The 24,446-nt window shown below is 49.6% G+C and overlaps 1 protein-coding gene across 1 annotated transcript; it reads left to right on the top strand.

Annotated features, from left to right (window-relative positions):
* The first annotated feature begins 17,979 nt into the window (after positions 1-17,979).
* On the top strand, positions 17,980-20,518 carry LOC140626717 (olfactory receptor 10J1-like). The gene has a single exon (XM_072814486.1). The coding sequence runs from the start codon at positions 18,016-18,018 to the stop codon at positions 18,946-18,948; it is 933 nt and encodes a 310-aa protein (XP_072670587.1). The 5' UTR covers positions 17,980-18,015; the 3' UTR covers positions 18,949-20,518.
* Positions 20,519-24,446: the final 3,928 nt, after the last annotated feature.

Raw genomic sequence — 24,446 nt, 5'->3', positions numbered from 1 at the left:
CGGGCCTGCAGGGCAGACGCTCAGAGGGCCACTCCCCGGGACCCCAAAGAGGGTTATAAACTGTCAGACTATTGCATTTGATTTTTCAACTTAAAGAATAAAACCAAATCAGTGCCTGCGCGTATTCCACAGACATTCGGCCTAAGACTGATTTCGAGTCCGTGCCCTGAACGCGCGGGGGACTGTCGTTCTCACTCGGGCCCCTCACCACGGGGAGTGTCTTGATATCTCTGTGCCTTAGCCCCCACCGGGGGAGGTGGCCGGTGACAGTACCTGTGGTTGTTAGTGTTGGGCTGACGTAGTGACAGGTTGAGCGAGAGCAAAGCCACCTGCGGCACTTACTGTGTCCTTATTTTGGACTTGAGAGCCGCAGGGACAGATCCTCCCGCACAAATGCGGGGAGAAGGCTGGAAAGACCCCCGTGGACCCAGGTTGGGGGTGCAGCTGGCGCACGGGCCAGGTGGGCAGGCAAGCGAGGGCACTGTGTTCTCAGAGCAGGCGGGGGGCCAGGCAGTGGCCCTGGAGTCCCGGGGAGGGGGGCTCTGGGGTCCTGGGGGGGTGGCTCTGGGGTCCCGGGGGGTGGCCCCGGGGGTCCTGGGGAGTGACCCTGGGGTCCTGGGGGGTGGTCCTGGGGGTCCGGGGGGCTCCCAGGCGTACTGTGAGGCAGAGAAACTCACCTCGTGTCCGCCCTCAAGTCAAATGTTGTGTAGGCCAGTTTATTTTCTGCTTCCTTACAGAATTCCACAGTTAACAAATGGGAACAGCCTTCTCTGAAAGGAATCCCTCTAGGCTGTCAGCAGATACAGGCGGACCGGAGGTCTTAGCTCGGCCAAGGACATTTGCATTTTAATAGGTAACTTTTGAAGCTCTGATCTTTCAGGACCTGGCTAAGCAGCAGTGTGGCCGGGTGTGTTTCTGGGGGTGAGGATGGGTCTGCGTGAGGGTTTGAAAAACGAGGACAGAGGGAATCGACTGAACCTCTCAGATCATATTCCCTGAATGTCATCCCTGAAGAAGGCCAACGGGGAATATGAGAGAGAGAGAGCGAGAGAGCGAGCACACCTGGGGTGCTGTCGGGCTGGGGGCGTGGGAGGGGGAGTGTACTGCTCCTGGCAGCGATGGGTTGCGGCCTGCGCCTGCAGCATTCAGCAGGCACCCAGCACCCTGCCGAGTTCAACATCGTCCTGCGAGCACCACCCTTGAATGTCCAGCCAGATGTCTTACCGTGATCCGAGCCTTGACGCTAAGAAATTCGAGGAAGTTTTACATTGCCCCCTCTATGCTGGATGTTCCGAGGGGAAAACCCCATATAATGCCCATGTAAAGATTCTTCTTCGCTCTCCTGGAACAGCATCCTTGGATCGCTCCCCGTTGGACCAAATCAGACCCCCAGCGAGTGAGCACTTCCTGACCTTTGTGCCAGTGCCCGGCCCTCCTCTCTGGCCGCCAGTAGCCAGCACAGCATCGTGGGTATGTTCCCTTGTCATAAAGTCATTTCATTCTATTTCTTCTTTATGTCAAGACTTTCTGTGTGTAGGAGAGTTGGATCCAGTTCCAGGTCCCCTCAACTTCCACAGTTTGGGCCCCCCTTAAAAAATTGAATAAGAAATTATGAATACAGTATTAGGCATTAGAATGACTAATTAGAACAAGAAATTTTATATCAAAAGAAATTATGAAATACATAAAAGCTGAAGAATGATGGGAACGCTATAAAAATCCGGAAAAAATAACAATTAACTTGCTGCTAGACATTCCACTATTGTACTTTCCTTTCCCTACATCTTTACTCCGTCCTCTTTGATCCTCTTCATCACACAGTGATATCATATTATCATTTTCAGTAGAAAAACCAGAAATATAAACCATTCTTTCCCCTAGCTTTGCTGATCAATTTTTTTTTCTATTATTGATACTTGGGGGTGCACAGGAAATGCAGTTTCTACGAGATATCCTGAGTGTTTGTCGTACGGCTGCAGGCTTGTGCCTTAGGAACACAGGGATTCTGATAAATTCTGTTTTGTTTTGTTTCCATGAACAAGACGACAAAAGCATCCTGGTGTGTTTATAATTCTGCATTTCACATTACTGAGAATATTCCTGAAGGAAGAGAATTCCCATTTTCACTAGACACGGAAATGAACCAAATTCTCTGCTTGGGATTTTACACACATCTGACGCTCAGGAAAATGTTTTGACAAGATTAGCTCCCGACTCCAGATATTTCAATCTCAGTTTCCTTGGCTGCCTGCAAATCTCCAGTGCTGAGTGCTGGAGGATGCGGTCACGCTGCGGCCTGACCCCTGGCCTCCCGCCTCGTGTCAAGACAGTTGGCTCTTCGGTGGAAGTGCCTGGAAGCCATTCCTGCCACGAAGGCTGGAAGAGCCTCGCCAGCTCCCACCCTGACTGAAAGGAGCTGCGAAACCCATGCATCTATCACACTAAACCAGGACCGAACACCCTCAACCCACCCTTCTTAGCTGGGTCCCAGGACCTTCTGCAGCTACCCTCGTGCTGCCAGTAGGAAAGGGAGTCTCATCCAAATGTGGCTGAAAATACTCTACTTCTGTAAATTTCACAAAAACCTATGACCTCCTCTAGGATTTTGGAGGGGCCCATGCCAGTGAGGGGTCATAAGGGTTCATCTTCCTTAGCCACCCCCTCCCCTGCCGTGACTCCACCTCTGCTAGGTGATACCGTGATCCGTGCATTCTTATCAAGACAGCAAGGAGAGTGTTATCAAATATATACCACAAATGGGGTCTGATGGGATTGAAAAGTACTTGTCTGGGTTTTGAAGAAGAGAAGGCCAGATGAAGGTGGGATGAGTGCCCTAAACTGGGCAGTTTCCAGAGAAATTGTCCTTTCCTTCAAAACGGGCAAGATTTTCACAGAAGTTCAAGAAAACCCGTGAATATCCAGTGTCAGACCCAAAATTAGGGTGTCTGGTCTGACACGGGATGTGAGCAGTGGACTGAATATTGGAAAGAGATTCAATGTCAGAAAATTCAGGATGTTTTGGTGGCTGTCCCCGTAGGCCAGTGTTTCTCATAGGATTGCTCAAGGATTTGCAATTTTATTAATTAATTTATTATTTATTTATTTATTTATTTATTTTTAAAGATTTTATTTATTTATTCATGTCTCTCATGAGACACACACACACAGAGAGAGAGAGAGAGAGAGAGAGAGAGAGAGAGGCAGGCTCCGTGCAGGGAGCCCGATGCAGGGCTGGATCCTGGGTCTCCAGGAGCACACCCTGGGCTGAAGTCGGTGCTAAACCGCTGAGCCACCTGGGCTGCCCACAAATTTTTTTAAATGAGAAAATACATACATTTTCTGCTGGTGATAATCTAAGCAAACAAAATATGTTATGGATCATTCAGGCGACCATTTCTTGACTAAAATTGCCACTTGGTTTCAGCGCTGACATTTGCATTTTTTTATCTACAATTTACAACTGCATCCAGTGGCTGTCAGATTAAGTCACATTGCACCCATCAAAATGGGTTCAAAAGACACAAATGGAGAGAAGATTCCCCTGGCACAGGGCATACCACAGAACAGGCTGCTGAACACACAACCACCCTCTGGTTTGGTTTGGTTAAATTGAACTATAATTGACATATAACAGCCTGTTAGTGTCAGGTGTGCATCAGAGTGATTTGACATTTTTATATGTCACAAAATGATCCCCACAGTAAGTCTAGCTATCCGTCACCATGCAAAAGTTATTGCAGTTTTATCAACACTATTCCCTGTGCTGTGCATTACATCCCTGTGACTTCATTTATAACCGGTGGTTTGTACTCTTAATCCCCGCCTTCAGCTGTGTCACCCCTCTGGGGACCACCAGTTTGTTTCCTGCATCTATGAGTCTCTTTTTTTTTTTTTTTCTTTCTTTCTCAAGCATGAGTGGGCAGAGGGAGAAGCAGACTCCCCATTGAACAGGGAGCCCAATGCAGACTCGATCGTAAGACCCTAGAATCATGCCCTGAGCCGACGGCAGATGCTTAACCAACCGAGCCACCCAGGTGTCCCTATGAGTCTGTTTCTATCATAGCTCACGCCTCAGTCATGTTGCAGAGGGATGCATGAAGAAAATCCTCTCTTCACATGACCTATGGGGCAACAGATAATTAGAAGGAAAATGAATCATAAATAAGAAATAATTTTTATATTCTCAATTCCTAAATGAGATTTATACCGATTAACAATATATTTCAATCATGTCAAATATTCGTCATTTAAAGAAAAAGAGAACTATGTCTAATTATCAAGGGCCACCTCCTTGAACTCAGCAGTTGAGCACGGATGGCTGGTAGGGTTTTGGTTAGTCATATGCCCCAATTTTCCAGAGTGAACAAAGTCTTGGAGTCTTGAAATATCATTTTGCACAGTATAGTTTTCCAAACAGGCAATCCCTGAATCTGGATTATCATAACCAAATATAGGAATGACCAGAGAGATAGAACTGATACTTGACCATTCTATCACGAAACCCAACACACACAATTTTGAGTGCAAAAACAATATTCGTCATATGTACTCATTTCTTTATATGTCCAAGGAACATTTATGTGCTAAGCAGCCTGTAATGTGCTGGCAATATGAACGAGATGGCGTGAAGCCTCTGTTGGAAAAGATAGACATTAAGCAAGTAAATAAAATAAGAGCAGCTTGTAATTAAAGTTTGTAAAAAGCAAGTAACATTGCTCTATAGAATCACAAGGTTAATTTGCTTTAGCTAGGACAGCTAAGGAAGGCCTTTCAAGAAAAATGACTTAGAACGTGAGATAGAATGGACCAAGTGAAAAGAGTAAGACTATTTTAAGCAACAGGAAGTTCAAAGTCCCCAAACAAGAAGGAATTTAGAGAAGACAAGGAGGACAGAAGCACAGTAGTGGTTAAGGCGGGGAGCAGCACAAAATGAGATTAGACGTGTTATCTAGCAGCCAGTGGCGAGAGCCTGGTGGAACGTGGGGAAGCATCAGGACTTTATTTGAAGGATAATGAAAAGCCATCAAGGGACACCTGGGTGGCTCAGTGGTGGAGCACCTGCCTTCAGCTCAGGTCATGACCGGGGGTCCCGGGATCGAGTCCCGCGTCAGGCTCCCTGCATGGAGCCTGCTTCTCCCTCTGCCTGTGTCTCTGCTTCTCTCTCTGTGTCTCTCATGAATAAATAAATAAAATCTTTTTAAAAAAAGCCATCAATCAAACTGAGCAAAGGAACACACACACACACACACACACACACACACAGGCCTTTAGGTGTATATTCATCTTTAAATGGTTTGATGGAAAAATAAAAATAAAAAAATAAATGGTGAGGAGACAATACAACACGATGATAGATGGGCCTAGAGAGGTAGCAGCGCAGGTAACGAACGACAAGTCGATGGGGTTCAGGGATCTGTTGGACGTGGTATTAACAAGACTCACTGACAGAGTGGAGTGCGAGGGAATCATAAAAAAGGATTCCCAAGTTTCTGGCTTTAACCACTGGGTAGATGGTGATTCCATGGTGAAGACTGAGGAAGTGCCAGATTTAAGGAGGAAAATCAAGTATTCTGGTTTGGAGGTGTTTGAGATTGAAGTGTTTTTGTGATATCTAATGTGTTTATGCCAAGCAGGCAGTTACAAGAGTTGGGAGACGGGAAGAAATCTGGACCAAGGACATAAGGTTGAGAATACCTGGCATATGTTTAAAGCCACTGGAGCAAGATGAGATCAGCCAAAGAGCAAGATGAGATCAGCCAAGGAGAGAGAAAGAGTTGCTGGAGAAAGAGAATATCCAGGAAAAGCCGTAAGAAATTCCGATGTTTAGAGGATGGGTAGAAGGGGAGGATCCAGAAAGAGGCCAGAGGAAATGGCCAGTAAGGTGGGAACATCTCAGGCAATTGTGCCATTTAAGTGGAGGAGGGAGCCCTATTCAAGGAAATGGTTGATTGTATTGAATTTTATTAAGAGGTGAGGTAGGATAAGGGAATAAAATTTTTCTTTGGATCTAATGATACGAAAATTTCTGGAACCTTATCAATGGCTATTTTGGGGGACTGGTATGTATGGAATCCAGGTGGAAGTGGGTGGGAAAAGGAACAGGAGGTAAGGAAGTGCAGCGAGCTTGCCTGTCTGAGTCTTGCTGTGGGATGACGATGTGGGAAGATGCAGGATCTAGAGAGGGTCTGTATTTTATGGGAGGTGCCAGGTCCTATTGCCAGCTGATAGGAATAATCCAGTAAGCAGAGACACACAATGAGGGAAGACAGAGTCAGGAGTGGAAAGAAGGAAGTCCTTGAGTCACAAAAGTGTAGAAGTGATTTTTTCATCCATTCAATTCAATTAAGAGTTCTTGAACAGGGGATCCCTGGGTGGCACAGTGGTTTGGCGCCTGCCTTTGGCCCAGGGCGCGATCCTGGAGACCCGGGATCAAATCCCACATCGGGTTCCTGGTGCATGGAGCCTGCTTCTCCCTCTGCCTATGTCTCTGCCTCTCTCTCTCTCTCTCTCTCTGTGACTATCATAAATTAAAAAAAAAAAAAAAAAAAAAGAATTCTTGAACACAGCACAGGTGCTTCTCCCATGACATCATATGCATTTGTTTTAAAAAGTCCTTGCATTCTGCAAACACGCAGGTTAAAAATAACAAGTCTTTGGGGAAAAAATATCGTGGCAGACCACGCAAAGCCATAACCAGAGCACTAACAAACATCAGCATTTCTGCTGAATGAATTAAACAGTTAAAAAATGTTAACTCTCTAACAGGTGAATAAAATCAACAGTAGACATAGGACTTGATCTTCCAAGGTAAAGGAAGGTTGATGGACGGAGGTGACAAGGTGAAATGCATAGAAGCTGGAGAAAACCATCCAGTAAACACTCTGCAGACAGACCTACGGTGAGGCTAAGCCAAGGAGAACCCCCCCCCCACACACACACACCCAGGGCAAGAGGGAAAACCCGCAAGGGCATGCTCGCTGGTAGTTGCTCGGGGCCCCTGGCCTGCTCCACTGTGCCACTCAGACCTGTAGCCAGCTGCTGTTCCTTACAGTAAACATTCCCAGGCTGGGGAAAATCTTGTGGGAATGAGCTTCCAGATTACATTGACATTCCTGGGATCACCAATAGCATGTGGAACATTTGCATTTCAGAAGACTGTGCCCCAGAAGCTGGAGTGTATTTCTCATTGAGCAGCTGCTGTGTGCTTAGCAGTACACCGGGCACTGGGTAGGGTACAGAGAGGACCAGGAAAGGAGCTTCCCCTAACCATGTCTGAGTTCATCAAAATCTTGATTTCTCCAGTCAGAAATAATAGGGAGTGGAATGTGTTCCGATAAAAATAATAAACATGGAACAGCAACAGCGATACATGTTTTTCAAGCACTTATCTATGTCAGATTGCCTGATCCCACTGTGTACTCATGGGAACCCTACGGAGTGGTACCGGTAGCACCCTTGTCTTTCACAAAGTAAGGAAGTCCTACAAGTAGTGAACGGCTGAGCCGGGATTGGAAACTCAGAGGTCTGAAGAGCTAGGTTCTCAAATAGGGGGAGACAAGGCATCCGTGTACTTCTCCCACCACATTTGGGATTATGGGGTCCTTCCCTTCACCGGCAATAAGTTGGGAACTCGGGGCCCATCTTTTGCCCTTAGAGTTTACAAAGCACTATTCTGGAAGAGCAGCTGCAGGAAAAGTCTGGAAAGAAGTGATTGGACCCGACATGGGGATACTGGGAGTTAGCCTGTATTGTCACCATTTCATGTGGCAAGACCAAGCCCCTGTCCCACGGATTGGACAGGAAAAACAGGATGATAGGGGCTTGCACCATCTTGCCTGTCTCCTCAAAGGGCCACTCTTGAGGTGATGGGGACTCCAATACCACGAGGCTGTGGAGTGGCAGCCATGGGAAGGTGGGGCGGGCCTCGGATGGGCAGGCCGGAGCTGGCAGGAGATGGGACCTACATTGCTCCAAAAAGCCCACCAAGCTGAGAGCACCTACATTTGGATACCTGATGGAGGAGAAAAGAGCAGTCAATGGTGTTGAAGAAATGGCAACAACTAACAAAGAGAGGGCCTCGGCACAACCATCCCTCCTCTTAGGAGGTGGTGGTCATGTGCAGGCACAGCAGTGACGACCAAGCCAGGCGCGGCTCCTACACCGTGGGTGACTATGTCTCATTCTGCACCCTTCCATCCGTCACCCCAACAACGAGGGGCTGATGCTGCAGAAAGACGGGGACGTGGGGGGCATGGTCACCACTCTTGGCCTCCCGACACCGAGGGAGCCACTGCAGCCACAAACCCTGGTCTGTGCTCGGGGGTAGGTGGAGGAGCAGGGGATGATGGCAACTGGAGAGAACCTCACATCGAATACAAAATTAAAGTTCAGAAACACAGGATTGTGTTTAACAACTCCAGTGAGACTGTTTTAGCAACACGAAGTGATTCAAAGGTCGTGAAGATGGTCCGAGATGTCACGAAGGGAGCACGCTGCCCAGAAGGAGTGGAGCCACGGTGCTAGTCATCGAGAAGAACCAGCAATTTCGTGTGTATACAAGTCGAGACTCCTTTCGGAACAGTTGTGTCTGTGAAATGGAAAGGTTGGACCACATGAGCTCCAAGGTCCTCTGCAGGGCTAACATCCAGGCATTCTCCGGCGATTGGGATTGGAGGAGTTCAGGCAGCTCGGTTGCCTGGGCCGTGTGGCCCTGTGGTGGTTCCCAAAGAGCAGTGGCTCTTGCTGCCTGGCCGGTGAGTCCTTGGGTCTCCTCTTTGGTCTGGCGGGTGATGGTTCAGGAGGTGTCGTGCCCTCGCCTTCTGTGATCCTGTCTCACGCCGGTGGAGGTGAAAGGAAGAAGCGGGAGGTGGTGATAGATCTGAAAGTGGAAGTCAATGAATGGAAGAACGGAGTTGAAAGCGGAATATGGGAAGGATGGGAGGATTGATGATAACCACGGGGCGTCTGTCAGGAGTGACTTGGGGACGGATGGATCTTCAGATTCCTAATCAGTTTTTATCCTCAGTCCCAAAGGAGGACAAAACATCATAAAACTTTAAAATGAGAAAGGATCTCGATCAATTTAAACTCCTTGGGTTAGGGAGTGAGGAGCCGAGCCCCAGAATGAACTTGACGCCAGTTTTCTAAGCCATTCATCGAGGGCCAACACGGAACTAAGTTACGGGGTCCCATTTACTTGTCTGTTTGGACTGAAGACGAAGGCCGAGCAAAGGCTGAGAGGCCCAGTGCTCCTAGGGACTGTTCTGGTCCAGCATGGGGAGAACGATCCTGAAGAAATGAGCAAATACATGAGCTAAAGCACACCGGGTAATAGCAAGACGGAGGGTTAAGTCAGAGCGACGTGGTAAATCGTGAGCGGGTGGCTCATTCGTGTATTTAGGTTCAGCACAGACCGAAATGGTAACGGGGTAGTGGACTCTCTGAATCTCAGGTTCAGCGAGTCATCACACTGAGTGACGCTCGGCCCCCCGCCCCGGCCCGCTCCGTAGAACACACGGGCAGGTGCATCCCGTCGGCTACAGGCCCGCGGCCGGCAAGCGGCTCTTCGGGAGGGACACCGGGAGATTGAAGCACCACGAAGCCCGGGCTGAGGAACGTTTCCAGACTGACAGCGGTTCGCGGCGCCGAATTATCAGGTAGGGGAACCGACAACAGCCCAGGAAATTTGCTCCTTGGAAAACCGCGGGGCAGCCCCCACCCTGCAGGGTGTGTGTCGTAGCCATGCAAGCCCCGCGCCCCCGTGGCAAACTCACGAAAGCTGACCAGCCTCTGAGACGTTACTCAGACTCAGTAGACGACTCTAAGCGCTAATTCATTTATTTTTCATGGTAAATAGACCAGACCGGGCCTAACTTTGTGGCTTTTGCCTCCTAGTGGGTGTAAGTGATTTACTATATTAAAACACATGTCGGGAGATTCTTCATTGTTCCCCTATAACCCTGTTCTTACCCTATCAAAGAATGCATCGCAATATACGAAAATCACATCTTTTTTTTTTTTTTTTTTGTCTGGTTCCTCACCACCTACAATGTGTGTTTGATGCTTCGTCTTTACGGGAGGCTGAGCACAGTGCGGGGCATGAGCAGATCTCCAATAAATATTTATTAGACATTTAAATGAGCAATTAACTCATCGATTATTTCTATCATGATGTTGCAGCCTAACAAATCGTCCTTCCCTTCCTTAGAGACAGTTTTCTAAAAAAAAATTAAAAGAATCTCTCGAGGAGCACTGAGAGCATGCTAGACACCTCTGCCGCCCGTTGTGGACCTTCCGCGGGCCCCGCGGTCTCGCCTTTGCATCCACGCACCTGCGACCATGCTCTTGGCTCGTTCCTATGGTAATGTCATCGCGGGTTCTCCTTCGTGGCTGATGGCCTGCGAGCCCTGCTGAGAGGCACAGAGTGTGGGCAAGACACAGCCTCTAGGCCCCTTTCTTTCATCGTAACCGCAGGGTATTTAATCAGACATTTAACTTACTGGAAATGCAGTGTAATAAAGTCCACAAATGAAAAGGGAGCTGAGTCCGCTGCGCTGCTGGCTCTGGTGTGCAGGCGCCTCTCTCCCCGGGGCGCCCAGCACCCACCGAAGTGCCGCGTCTGCCCTGACCCGCTGCTCACCGTGTCTTCGTGGCCGAGAGGTCAGGGCTTTCAGGAGTCCCGGGCCACTGGATTTCCCGGGGCGCCCCGCTGGCTGCGGGTTATTCTGAAGTGTGCAGACCTTGCGGCCAGGACGAGAGGTGGGCATCGCCTCCCCTCCTCCGGGGCCACCAGCCTCCCCGCGTTCCTAGAGCGTTTGTTTCTTCTGCTTGGAGGGTCGCTCGTGGCTTTGCTTCCGTCCGCAGACATCACCCCTGCCCCGCGCTGTCCTAGGGCCCCCACGTCTCCCTGATGGCGACTCGTGGGTCCACGGGGGAAGACCGTGTGGGGCCCTGCAGCCTCCACACCGTAGAAGTGAACCCCCCCAACCCCGGGGCAAGAGCTGGGATACAGCTGGACTCAGAGGACAGGGGCCACGTTTGGCTTCCAGCTGAGTCCTCCCTCCCTCTCTTGCCCCGAGGCCCGAAAAGAAGCTTCTATAACACAGTTTCACAGAATGAATGTAAGAGGAACGACATGATGAGGAAAGCACTGTTTGCAACTTCTAATAAAAAATTGATTTAGATAAAAGTCATCAAAAGATGAAACGATAAAATATTGATGGGATCAATTTGAATAGAGCAGCGGGCGGTTGCTACCTGGAACGTTGATCAATTTTGCATTGCTCGGGGTGGGAAAACCAAACAGCGCGCGCCTCCCGATTGGGCGGCCAGGTAAGACGCAGGACGCCTCGCCAAACTCGAATTTCAGATAAGCAATGAATAATTTTTAGTGCGTGTGTCCCATGTGATATCTGAGACATACTTACCCTAAAAAAAAATTATCCGTTGTTTATTTAAAATTCAAATTTAACGAGGTAGTCTGTACCTTTATTTGTTAAATCTGAGAACTCCACTTGAAGTAATGCGAAGTTTTGTGTGTGTGTATTAGCTCTACGTTCATCTAGTTATACACGTAATTTATATAGTTTGAGATAGTAAAACGCAGTTTATGATTTATATATTTCAATACAGTTTAGTAAGCATAACCTGCATCTAGTTAAGCCTTTAGAACTGACTTCCAAACACTGGGCAACACGGGCCGTAGAAAAACAAATGGTACAGTGTGTAAACGATATCCTCAAGGTGAGATTTTGACCTGGTTCTTTTTCTTTTTTTTTAAGACTTTATTTATTTATTCATGAGAGACAGAGAGAGAGAGAGGCAGAGACACAGGCAGAGGGAGAAGCAGGCTCCATGCAGGGAGCCCCACGTGGGACTCGATCCCGGGTCTCCAGGATCATGTGCTGAGCCCAAGACAGACGCTCATCCGCAGAACCACCCAAGCGCCCCTAGACCTGGTTCCATGAAATGAAAACTGGGTGAGGGATGCTGCAATGCCCTGGACTGAAGATGCTCAAAGGAGGACAATTTTGCCCCCCAACAAGTATTTCCAGTACTTAGAGGCATTTTTGCCCCCCCTGCCATATGCTCAGGGAGGGGAGAGGATGCAGGGGGCACCTTGTGGGCAGAAGCCAGGGAAGCAGCCAAAAGTCTTGCAACACATGGGACACCCCTACCCCCAGCGCACCACAAGGAGTGTCAGGCCCCTGAGGACGGCTGTGTCCCTCCCAGGGGGGCCCTGACCTGAACCTGAAGACGCCACAACCCATTGGCATCTGAATCCTGACACCACACTACACATACAAGGGAGAACGCAAGGCGGCTGTTTAAAAATGATAGGGTGGGGGCCCCTGGGGGCTCTGCGGGTGAGCGTCAGCCTTTGGCCCAGGTTGTGACCCCTGGTCCTGGGATCGAGTCCCACATCAGCAGGTTCCCTGCACGGAGCCTGCTTCTCCCTCCGCCTGTGTCTCTGCCTCTCTCTCTCTCTCTCTCTCTTTCTTTCTCTGTGTCTCATGAATAAATAAAATCTTAAATAAATAAATAAATACAGGGTGTGTGTGTGCATGTGTGAGTGGAAACAGGCATGCACGCATCAAGGCAGAGAAAACCAATGAGAGGGTTGGTCACCAAAATATTAATGGTGTTGGTGTTTCTAAGTTGGACATAAGTGATTTATATCTTTTTTCCCCCTCTTTCCTGTGTTTTCTATAAAGAACACATGTTACTGTTTTCATCAGAGGGGAAACAAGATGGTTTTTGAAAGAAAGTTTGGGGCGGCCTGGGTGGCTCAGCGGTTGAGCGTCTGCCTTCAGCCCAGGGTGTGATCCTGGAGACCCCGGATCGAGTCCCACGTCGGGCTCCCTGCATGGAGCCTGCTTCTCCCTCTGCCTGTGTCTCTGCCTCTCTTTCTCTCTGCGTGTCTCTCATGAATAAAAAAATAAAATCTTTTTTTTAAAAAAGAGAGAAAGTTTGCATTCTGGACGGCAGAGCCCCACACAGCCCCCTTCTGCAGGCGCGGCTAGGATGGCTCCTCCGACCTCCCCCGTGGGCCAGCCCCCGTGCTGAGCCAGAAAAACGGAAGGAACCAGAGCAGACACCTGCTGTGTCACTGCCTCCCCAGCAAGATCCAAGGAGGGACCGAAGGGAGCACAAGACAGGTGCCGCCAGCAGCCTCTGCCCCGCCAGGGCCTGGAAGGCGGCCCTCCCTCGACGGGAGTCACCAGGGGCTGCGCGTCTGCTGGGCCCCGGCCGCCACCCCTGCGTGTGCCCGGGTCTCATTCAGGAAAGTTGCAGGAAGTTGTCTGTCCTGCGATCCTGAAAGACTGGGACTGGGGGTCTTCCCTCTGTGAGCTCCTCCGGGCTTCGGTGGTTTTACTTGACTACACCCCATGAAGAGCTGGTCTCGGAAACCCAACGATCCACCAACAGCGGGTTGAGCACCTCCCTCGCCGGTTACCCCAGCTCCTAACGAAGCTCTTGAGACAAGCTAGGGTTCTCTCATCTTTACCTCCTGGCACCCCACAGGGGCTCTCAAAAGGGTGGTCCCAGGAGACTTGGGGCGAGGGATTGGCTTCTCTTGGGGATCATAAGTACCCAAAGCTCCTTAAACCTGGAGTTTAAGAGACGGCATTTTTTTCCAGGGCCGCTTCCCAAGCCAAAGGCACCGATGCCCTCAGCTTTAAGAAATATAGCATTAATTTGAGGTTTTCTCTGATACTAGAGAAAGCTGAGTTCTCCTTGCTTTGTAGGTTTTAGCTTCCCTTGTAAATTGCTCTTGAACACAAGGCGTTTTGACTGGTTTCCTGTGAATAGATTCAGCCCTTCCAGTGACTCTTAAAAAATCACTATCTGGAAAGTGATTCCTTCTTCCTTTCGCCAAGGTCAGAAGCCATGAGTGGCTGTGGGCAGAACTAAGTGGAAGTGGAATGCCATGTGTGTTTTCTAAATCTTATTATTTTCCCTCTGAATTTTTCATTATTTTTTTTGGTTCTATTGATTCTCATGCCTTTAATATTATATTTCTTCATGCTCATCTTGCTGGGGTAATGGCTTCAAGGACATGAAATTTAGCAGAGACGTGATAATAATCTTCCACTCTCGGGCTGAAAAGGAAATGGAAGATGGGATAATGTGGCTAGGTGACAAGTTGCAGGGGGACTGACGTTGAGTCAGTAAAAAGTGATATTTTCTAAGAATTAAGGCTACTCAAAAATAGAGTTGATGATGGTATATCTCTATGGATCTGTATAGTGGGAGATTGTGCGCCGTTGGTAATGAAGAGCGAGACACATCCGCTACACGGTCATGGAGAGTATTCAAGATACAATATTAAGTGAAAAAAGCTCGTTGGGGATTGGTATGTGCCGTTTCATCTCATTTGTGTAAAACTGAAATGATATGGAAAATATGCACAATCATACTTAGAAAATTTCTAGGGAGAGTTTTAAAAAGACACAAACATGAATCAAGTTTACCCCCGGGACCAGAGAATACAAAGCGTAGAAGGAGAAAACTAACTTTCCCATTGATACCCTTTTGTACAGATGGATGTTTTCTCCTGTGAGCATTTTTATAATATAAAAAGCCTAGTTTTATTTTTTAGGTTAATGTGATTCCTTCCTTCCTTCCTTCCTTCCTTCCTTCCTTCCTTCCTTCCTCTTTCTTTTTTCTTTCTTTCTTTCTTTCTTTCTTTCTTTCTTTCTTTCTTTCTTTCTTTTTCTTCTTTCTTTCTTTCTTCTTTTTTTCTTTCCTTCTTTCAAAAAAGAAGGGATGCTAACTTGTAAGATAATGAATTCCCAATCATCGGAAGCACTGAAGCAGAATCTAGGGGACTATTTGCAAGGAGTGCTTGCCTTTAAAATTACCTCCTGGCGCTAAGGTCCTGTGATTCCGTGATATTAAAGGGCTTAACACCACCAAGCACATGGGTTTTCCCAGCTTGCTTCCCATTGGAAAGCCTTGAATAATGAAATGGGTAAGGTTAACCCCGGGCCCAGGCTTGTCAGGTCTAAGCAGAGCACCATTTCTCTCTAGAAGGAAATATTTTGATTCTTTTTCAGGGTGGACAGGTGTTTTTGGCTAAAGACCCGGAATCCAAGCAAACAGTGAGCGGTGTAAAGTGCTGTCCTTCTCACTGATGTGGATTCCACGGAGGCAGCCTACCTTTCTGTCTGTCGCGACCTTACCGTCCTGGCGTTAACACTCGTCAGGTCTTTGCCATCTTGAGGAGTCCTCGTTTTCTGGAGGGGTGATGAGGGAGGAGATGGCATTCCAGGGAGGCACCAGCTCAATTCAAGCTTTTCTCCTCTCTGTCCTCGCTTATCTTCTCATCCCCCTTAGCGGAGGTAGGATTGATTTTCCAGTTACATAAGATTGGGGTTTTATCCTGTTCAGTAACACACCATGAACCTCAGTTAAATAGCAGTGGTTTCGAGACTAGCCTATCACCACATCTCAAAGGAAAATGAACACCTATTTTGCTCTCCATTTCCTCCTGTATTTTGAAAATATTTTATACTTTTCTACTCTTCAAAATCTTTAGTAAGGAACTTCCGAAATCTGCCCTCATTTAGCTGCTTGCATCTCGCTGTAGTGATAGAATTGAGCCTACATTTAAACATTTAATATTTTGTTCAACATGGATTTTTGCATTAGCTTCTTAAAAAGATATTGCATTGAAATTATATTCATTTTGATTGCTGAATTTTTTTGGTGCCGCCCTAAATGTTGTGCCCGAGATGAGCGCCTCACGTGCCACACTTCACTTCCAGCACCATCCAGAAAGGTTTTCTTTTTTACCAACTACAATCCTTCTTTAAAAACCAAAGTTAATTTCCTCTGGATCTGGCTGTTGGGTGCTCAAATTTCTATGAAATGCCTGTTCAGAGACTTAGTTTTACACGATACTGTCAGCCTTTTCTTCTCCAAGGTAAATTAACCCACTACTCTTACCTTTTCTCCTCAGTCCTCTCTGCAGCCTCATTATGGAGTCTCACTGTAAGAAAAATTTAACAAGTTTTTGTATGTTAGAAGAGAAATAATTAAGGAAATCTGGATTTAAAGGAATATAAGAAGACAAATAATTTAAGATTCTTCATTCACTATCCAAAAAATATGTATTTTTAGTATTTCAGTGTATTTATTTCCAACCCATCTTTAATGGTGTGTGTACCAATCCATGTGTTTCCTTTTGTTGTTTACTGCCTTTTTTCTTTTCTTTTTATTTTTGAAAAATTATGGATTATTTATCTATCATCTATTATCCATTTATCTATGTCAGCACGTATTAGGTATATAATGGCTCCATAGTTCTCATCAGATGGACATATTACATAATTCATTATCCTTTTATTTATTTACATTTTCTTGGCATTCAGTATTATAAATAATATCATAAAAGCTTCTTATACATATCTTTTCTGATTATTTCTTTAAAGTAAGTAATTGGAAGTGGAAGTGTTAAGCCAAGGAGAATGGACACTCATTGTCACTAACATGCTTATCAAGGTAAATATACTAAATTTTTTCTAGTTTCCCCAAGGTTTTTCAGTTTATCCAATTTTTTTTTCCTGTGTAATCTCATTCTCAGAATGAGGAAAATCCTTAATTCTTTTCGATAACAGCCAGAAAAAGAAAAGTATCTTCTTTCTCACTTGTTTTGTAGCCACAATGCTTCTTCAGGCAGTGTGGTAAAGGACAATTCACACTGGCCTTCAAAGGAGAAGATTGGATCTACCACTAATTTTGGGCAACTACCGAGCCCTAGGGGTCTTAGATTCCCCATCTGCAAGATGAAGATATAGTTATCAAACATGGGCTTGATGTGCTGTTAAATAATATACATAAACACTCTTTACAAACTAAAAAGTGCCATAAGGTCAACTATTCTTGCTGCTAATTATTATTGTTGTTATTATTATTATTAAAAAATATTTTTAAAGATTTTTATTTATTCCTGAAAGACACACAGAGAGAGGCAGAGACACAGGCAGAAAAGCAGGATCCCTGCTTATTTCCCCAACATGGGGCTCGATCCTGGGATCCCGGAGCCACACCCTGAGCCAAAGGAAGATGCTCAACCACTAAGCCACCCAGGGGCCCCTATGTTTTTTCTATATTTTTTTATGAGAGCTTCTTGGTCTCTAAAAGTCCAGATAGGGAACAGAGGGAAGATGTACAAACTGGTTTCCCCAGAGGTAGCCAGTTTATAATTCTGAAGAAATTAGAGCAGAGAGAGCAGAGTCCAGCCATGAGTCAGGCTACCTGTGGAAATTCACACCCAAGCGCAAGCTGGAAAACACACAAATGCACACAGTGCAGAAGAATCAACACTTAGCAAGTGACCCACACACAGGCGCAGGGCAGGGCGCGGCTGGTGCCGAGAGGGCCCTCGGAGCAAGAGGAGGCTCCGTTAGCACCCAAGGGAGAGGGGGTGTGTCTGGTTGGAAACTACCGCTGGGGGGCAGTCGGGGCTGACTGAAAGGATGGAACAGGGTCAAAGCAGACACTCACGTCCCCTTGCAGCACAGAGCGTTGTCCCATTTGGCACCTCGCACGGTGAGGTCTTCAAGAAGATGATCAAAATTGTGGTTCCAACAAAGCGGAAGAGGTTGGCCGATTTGGTTTAGGTAAACGAAAATCTGAAACTGTAACGCGCAAGAAAATCCTTCTCAAAATTATGCATTTGCTATTTCTCTTTCTTTAGCTCCGGTCCCCCGCAAACACCCATGTTCTGGCTCACCAGGAAACCTCTCGCAAACCCGAACCCGCCCCGGGGGTCCCTCCTGCAGCCGTCCCCCCCCCCTGCTGATTCTTCTGTGCCTGTCTACGTGCAACTGCTTCTTGCTCGCGTTTTCTACCTTTTCCCCGCCGGGCCACGGGCGCCCCCGTTGACCTGCACGTGTCCCGCAGCGGGCCGTCGCCGCACCTCCTCCTGGCCCTAGGCAGGCCCGGGGCGCTGGCTCCTTCAGACGGGCCGAGCCACCGGGGTCTCCGCTGCAGACCTAGTGTCCATCCATGAAGAGCGAGAACCACACCGTGGTGGGTGAGTTCGTTCTCCAGGGCTTTTCCAGCTTTAGAGAACACCAGATCATCCTCTTTGTCATATTTCTTACCTTGTACCTTTTGACTCTGGCTGGCAATGTCATCATCGTGACGGTTATTGGCTCTGCCCGTCACCTCCACACCCCCATGTACTTCTTCCTTAGCGTCCTCTCCGTGTCCGAGACAGTGTACACGCTGGTCATTGTACCGCGGATGCTCTGCAGCCTTATGGGTCTCAGCCGACGCATCTCACGGGCGGGCTGTGCCACCCAGATGTTCTTCTTCATCACCTTGGCCATCAACAACTGCTTCCTGCTCACGGCCATGGGCTACGACCGCTACGTGGCCATCTGCGACCCCCTGCGGTACACGGTCGTCATGAGCAAGAGGGTGTGTGCCCTGCTCGTATGGGGCGCTTTCAGCATTGGGCTGCTGGTGGCCATAATTCAGATTTCCTCCGTGTTCAGGCTGCCCTTTTGTGACAGAGAAGTGGCCCATTATTTCTGTGACATCCGCCCAGTTATGGAACTCTCCTGTGCAGACACCACTCTACACGACATCATTAACTTTATCATCAGCTCCCTGGTTATCGTGGTGCCCATGGGGCTGGTCTTCGTCTCCTACGTCCTCATCATCTCCACCATCCTCAAGATCAGCTCTGCCCAGGGCCGGAAGAAGGCCTTTGCCACCTGCGCCTCCCACCTCATCGTGGTCATCGTCCACTACGGCTGCGCCTCCATCGCCTACCTCAAGCCCAAGTCGGAGAACACCAGGGATGAGGACCAGCTGATCTCGGTGACCTACACGGTCATCACCCCGCTGCTGAACCCGGTGGTGTACACCCTGAGGAACAAGGAGGTCAAGGATGCTCTGCACCGTGCTATCAACAAAAATCCTCATGCCTAGGATATATGGTCGTTTGACACATGGCCTGTCATCTCCTGGGTATTTTGTGATCTCAGAGAAAAAAAAATTTTTTTGATCTCGTCATTCATTCTCTACCCAGGGAGAGCTGCAGGACGTGGCGGCTGCAGTGAGGAGCCCAGGTTTCCCTGACCGGAAGCTCATTTTCATCATCGTGCTCCCACGCCTTCCACTCATCTCCGCGGTGAGCACCAGGATTGGGGTCAGGTGCTGCTCGGAAGGCGGAGAGCTGGGAGGGAATGACGAGCCACGTGGTGGCTGATGGATATCAGTTTGCCGATGGCAGAAAACTGGGCTGTACGACCCCTATTTGAAAGGAGGAGTTGAGAGGGCGACCTGGTGGCAGGCAGATCCCGAGCTCTGACGTGGGGCGCATGGCCACGCACCCGGTGCCCTGCACACCCAGAATTACCTTCCTAATTCCCGTTCCTTTCTCCTCTGGGCAGACGAGGGCAGCAGACCCTGACATTCCAGGAGACATAGTCTCTGCTTCCACAGCCTCACCTGCCTTGGAGACCCATGAAAATCTGTTCCCGATTTTACGGACGCTCACATCAGAACCGTTTCCTGGGTGAGACTCTTGGGGTCACACGTTAGTAGGTAACTCGTCACAGCTGCCTTTTCCTGACATTAGAGACGCTCCCCATGGGGTCACGCACACGCTGTACTGCATTCACGAGGGTGGCGAGCATCTCAAGACCTTTTCTGAAGTTAAATCTATGGACCCCACCTCCCACCTCTGGCTGCCTCAGACCCGGATAATGAGCACATGGGGCGCCCGAGCAGAGACGCGTGTCTTGCCTTCACTCTCTTCATTTCTGCATTGCTGAACTCACGCTCCCCCAACAGTCGGGTGCCTGCTTTAAACTCGCAAGTTTGAACACTTGTCTAAACCCCGGCTGTGTGTCTCGGGGCTCCTACTGCTGTTGCCTTCCGTAGGGAGAGGTCGTATTGATTCCTGAGAAAGGCGTAAGGTTTTAGGGTCACTTGGCCTGGTGTGAAAAAGAGACCGAGCTTGTCAGATGTCTTCCAGTCCGTAAAAGGGTGATGTTAAAAAAAAGCAATCATCATCATCCAAATTTCCCGCCCACCATCCGCCTCCTGCTCAAGGACTGTCCAAGCATCCCCACTGAAGATGCACTGACAGTGCGCGTCACACAAGCGACTTGGGATCCCTAGTGGTAGAGGGGCCGAGATGAGAAACCTTCATGTTTGAGGAGCGTTACCTGAGAGAATGAAAGCTTTGCCTCCTCACAGCAGCTGCCTCATCTTTGCCGTATCTGGGCTCCCTGAAAGCACCTCAAATTCCTTTTGGGCCAAGTTCAAGGGAAACATTCTCACAGGCCTACTTCTCAGAAAGCCCCACTGGAGACCCCAAAGAGAGCGGGCCCCACTCACTGTCACACGCAGCCCACTCCCCAAAGCCTCTCCCAACCCATTTTATAAGTTGCTGAATTTTTGCACATAGAACCCCCATAGGGCCTCCCACAGCTGCCCGGAGCTCTATAGGACAGGCGCCCATCCTGAAAACAGTGCGTTCCCCTGAGTTCCTATAGTTCGATGCTGCAGAAAATGATGGTATGATTTTCCCAAAGTGACATTTGCAACAGTAAAGATTGTGTTTTTGGCCTATCCATTCTTCGTCTTTTTTAAAATGTAGTTTAAATCATCATAACAGAGCCAGGAAACACACACACACACACACACACACACACACACATTAAACCAGTGCATTTAATTTCAAAGAGAATGTGTGACTAATTCTCACTCAACAGAAATCACGTCTGAACAGAGTGATGCTTAAGCCCACACCTTAGGCTTAGTCAGCATGGGGCCATTACCTTGGTAAGCGGGGCTGCCAGTCCAGGGGGTGCTCCTGTAGCAAGAGGCACACCTCCTCCTCCGTGATCCCATAAGGGCACGTCCCATAGCTCCACGACAGGGGATTTTTCCGCACCAAAACATCCCTCGGAGGAATCCTACTGTTGTTCCAGAACATTCCTGGCCTCTGTCCCCACGTGGTACCCCTGGCTCACACCCGACCTCCCCAGAGCCTTGGGCCACACAGAGTTCAGCCCCCCTGGAGGGGATGCCTTGCTGGTCTGGCCCTGGAACCCGGGGAAGGGCATGGGGGTGTTTGCAAGCAGCTGCAAAGGTCCTGCCCAGAGGACCTTGTGCTCTCCTGCTTTGGGGACAGAGGGGGGCTGCCCGCTGTCCCTGCCCTGGGGGCTGTGGGCGAGGGGTGCAGGGTCCTTGAGGGCCTTCTTGGGCCTGGGCACCCTGACTCCCCCTCCCCGGGCGGGGGGCTGCACCCCAGCCCTGTGGGCTGCACCCTGGAGCTCGGGGACACCTGTCGCTGTCCCTCCTGGGAGGGGGGCAGGATGCCGCCCCCGTCCCTGCTGACTCCGTGCATCTCGGGGGCGGGGTCCCCACGTCCCCACCGCAGGTGGTCCTGCCACACGCCTCCGAGGGACACGGCGCCTGCAGTCCGGGCCTCCTGACGACTCTTCGGGGTCACGGCTCAGAGCCGGGCGACCAGGAGCCAGCAGGTGCGGGCCGCGGGGCGCTGCCTACCGTCCACCTGTTGCCCCTTAAGCCCCCCGAGAGGACGGCCTCCCCATCCCCAAATCGACTGTCCTCCTCTTGCTTAGGGACGCGGATTTCGCTAATATTATGATCTGGAGTACACCAGGGAATAACGAGTGACTTAAGGGGGACGCAGCCCAGAGGTGCGTGGCAGTCCCCCCAACTCAGCGGGCTTGGCTTGACCCGGGGACCTGGGGCTCCGCCGCACTGCTGCTTCTCCAGGCCTTTCTTTTTTTTTTTTTTTAATTTTTTTTTTAATTTTTACTTATTTATGATAGTCACACAGAGAGAGAGAGAGAGAGGCAGAGACACAGGCAGAGGGAGAAGCAGGCTCCATGCACCGGAGCCTGATGTGGCACTCGATTCCGGGTCTCCAGGATCGCGCCCTGGGCCAAAGGCAGGCGCCAAACCGCTGCGCCACCCAGGGATCCCTCCCCAGGCCTTTCTTGACGCGCTCACCCGAGGCAGAGTAGGAGCAGAGGATGCGGGAGAGGGGGCTGGGCGGGTTACAGACTTGAAGGTAGAGAGAGAGGAGAGCAGGTGTTCTTCTGTGGGGGGCGGGGGGGAGCGAGGGGGAGGGGAGGAGCAAGGGGAGGGGGGGAGAGTGAGAGGGGGGGAAGAGGAGGAGCGGGAGGAGGGGGAGAAGCGAGGAGAGGGAGAAGCGAGGGGGAGGGGGAAGAGCGAGAGGAGGGGGAGGAGCGAGAGGAGGGGAGGAGCGCGGGGGAGGAGAGGAGCGTGGGGGAGGGGGAGGAGTGAGAGGAAGGGGAGGAGCGCGGGGGAGGGGAGAAGCGAGGGGAGGGGGAGGAGCGCGGGGGAGGGGAGAAGCGCAGGGAGGGGAGGAGCGCGGGGGAGGGGGAGGAGCGCGGGGGAGGGGAGAAGCGCGGGGGAGGGGAGAAGTGAGGGGAGGGGAGAAGCTGGGGGGAGGGGAGGAGCGAGGGGAGGGGGAGGAGCGAGGGGAGGGGGAAGAGCTTGGGTCCTTGGGGACGGGACCGCGCAGGAGGGAGGAGCGCGGCCAGGGGACTCCTGCAGGCCTCGGCCCTGGGAGCGGGGACAGAGGCCCCTGGGGTTGCCTGGCGGGGGGCGCCCGGTCATTGGAGCAACAGGGGCAGCGTCTCTGATGGTTTGAGGACCTGGACCAGGATGCTCGGGACAGACGTGTGGACTTGGGTTCGCTGTTTGGACCGTGGCCCCCGGAGCTGTTGTTTCCTGCCGCGCGCCCTTGGCACCTGTTGGCCTGTTGGTGCCTCCAAGGGAAGAGCGGCTCGTCCTCCCGAAGGCACCGTCCGTTGCCTCACCCGTCGCCTAATGGAGGCGGTGGATCACCTGTTGTGTAAGACCAGGTACTTGTGGGGCTGCTAGAGGGGCCATTTCCTTCCAGGCTTAGGGGCTGGGGTGTCACCCGTATGCCTGGGACACTCACTGGTTCAGGTCCGGCGAGGTGGAGACCCAGCTGTCGTGGGCCTGGCGGCCAGGTGCCAGGTGGTTGATGCGGGAGCTCCCGGATGCTGGGCCAGCGCACCAAGCCCTTCACCTGCGATCAGGACATCGGCTGGCAAATTAGGAGCTCGAAGGGGGTATCTGCGGACATGGATGGACCGACTGCCTCCAGACGGACTGCAAGAGTAGCTGCTACCCCAATGGGCGGCTGCGCTGCCCTAAATGCATGATTTACAAACTTGACCCTTTACAAGCATTTCATCCTGGTGTTTATTTCCCGGTCTCCCAATAAAGACCGAATCAGTTCCCTGTTTTTTAGCTGCCACACGTTATCCGTGAGACTTAAAAATCCAAGAACGGGGGCACCTGGGTGGCTCAGTTGGTGAAGCGTCTGCCTTGGGCTCGTGTCATGATCCCAGGGCCCTGGGATCGAGTCCCACCCTCGCCAGGCTCCCTGCTCAGCCAGGAGCCTGCTTCTCCCTCTCCCCTCTGCTCCTCCCCCCTTGCTGGTACACTCGCACACACTTGCTCGCTCACTCGCTTTCACAGATAATAAAATCTTGAAATGAAATGAAGTAAAACTGTTATGAAAGAAAGAACAAGATTTATGGGCAGATTCTCAGTGACTTTTAGGTACTACATGTCATTCAAGGATAAAAATAGATGCATTAAGATGAAGATTGAAGTCTAACTACTTTTTGCTACATCACAAATACGCAACAAAGTCCTCTGATGATTTTGATTTACGTTTTCTGAGGCTTAGAGCCTAGGAAAACCACACACGTCCTGTTTTAAATGATATTCACACTTAGTTTCCAAGTACTGACTTTCCAAGGGTCTATTTAAGCGCTGAAGACATCTTGATGTGCTACGGAATAATTTATTAGATCGGGATCTCTTTGGTGATGGACGCGGATAAACATCAGAATAGAATACATACGTATATTTCGAATAAGACCCTATATTCATACATATAGACATCTGTGCTAACGTACAAACCTGCAGAGGACAGGGACTCGCTCAACAGGGCGAGGACGAAGAAGGGAGGGAAGGGAAGAGGTGAGCTCCTGATTTCATCCTTAAATGTTTCTAACCTTAAAAAAAAAGAGATAGGGAACAATTATGACAAATACTGCGTAGCAAACGCACGGTACTTGATTTGTGATTTTATGACTTTTCTCCACTTTTTTGTAAATTTGAACTTTTCACGACTCTTGTTTTTTGTTGTTAAAGAATCTTCGGGTGAATTCCGAGCCATCATTTTTACGTTCTTCCTGAATGTGTTCTATTTCACCGGGAGGGTTCCTTACGATCCGTAACTCTAACCAAGGACTCATTGTGGATATAAATGAAAGAAATGTATGAGCAAGAAAAAAAAAAATAAAACACAACAAAACCCACTTAAAATGGTGTAATGGTCGAAAGCACCAGCTCGCCTTGCAGTGGTAATAAGTCTC

The sequence above is a fragment of the Canis lupus genome, chromosome 38 (genome assembly GCF_048164855.1).
Source record: "Canis lupus baileyi chromosome 38, mCanLup2.hap1, whole genome shotgun sequence".
Lineage (NCBI taxonomy): Eukaryota > Metazoa > Chordata > Mammalia > Carnivora > Canidae > Canis > Canis lupus.
The sequence above is the reverse complement of the archived record's forward strand: the minus strand, read 5'-3'. Positions and strand labels throughout refer to the sequence as shown.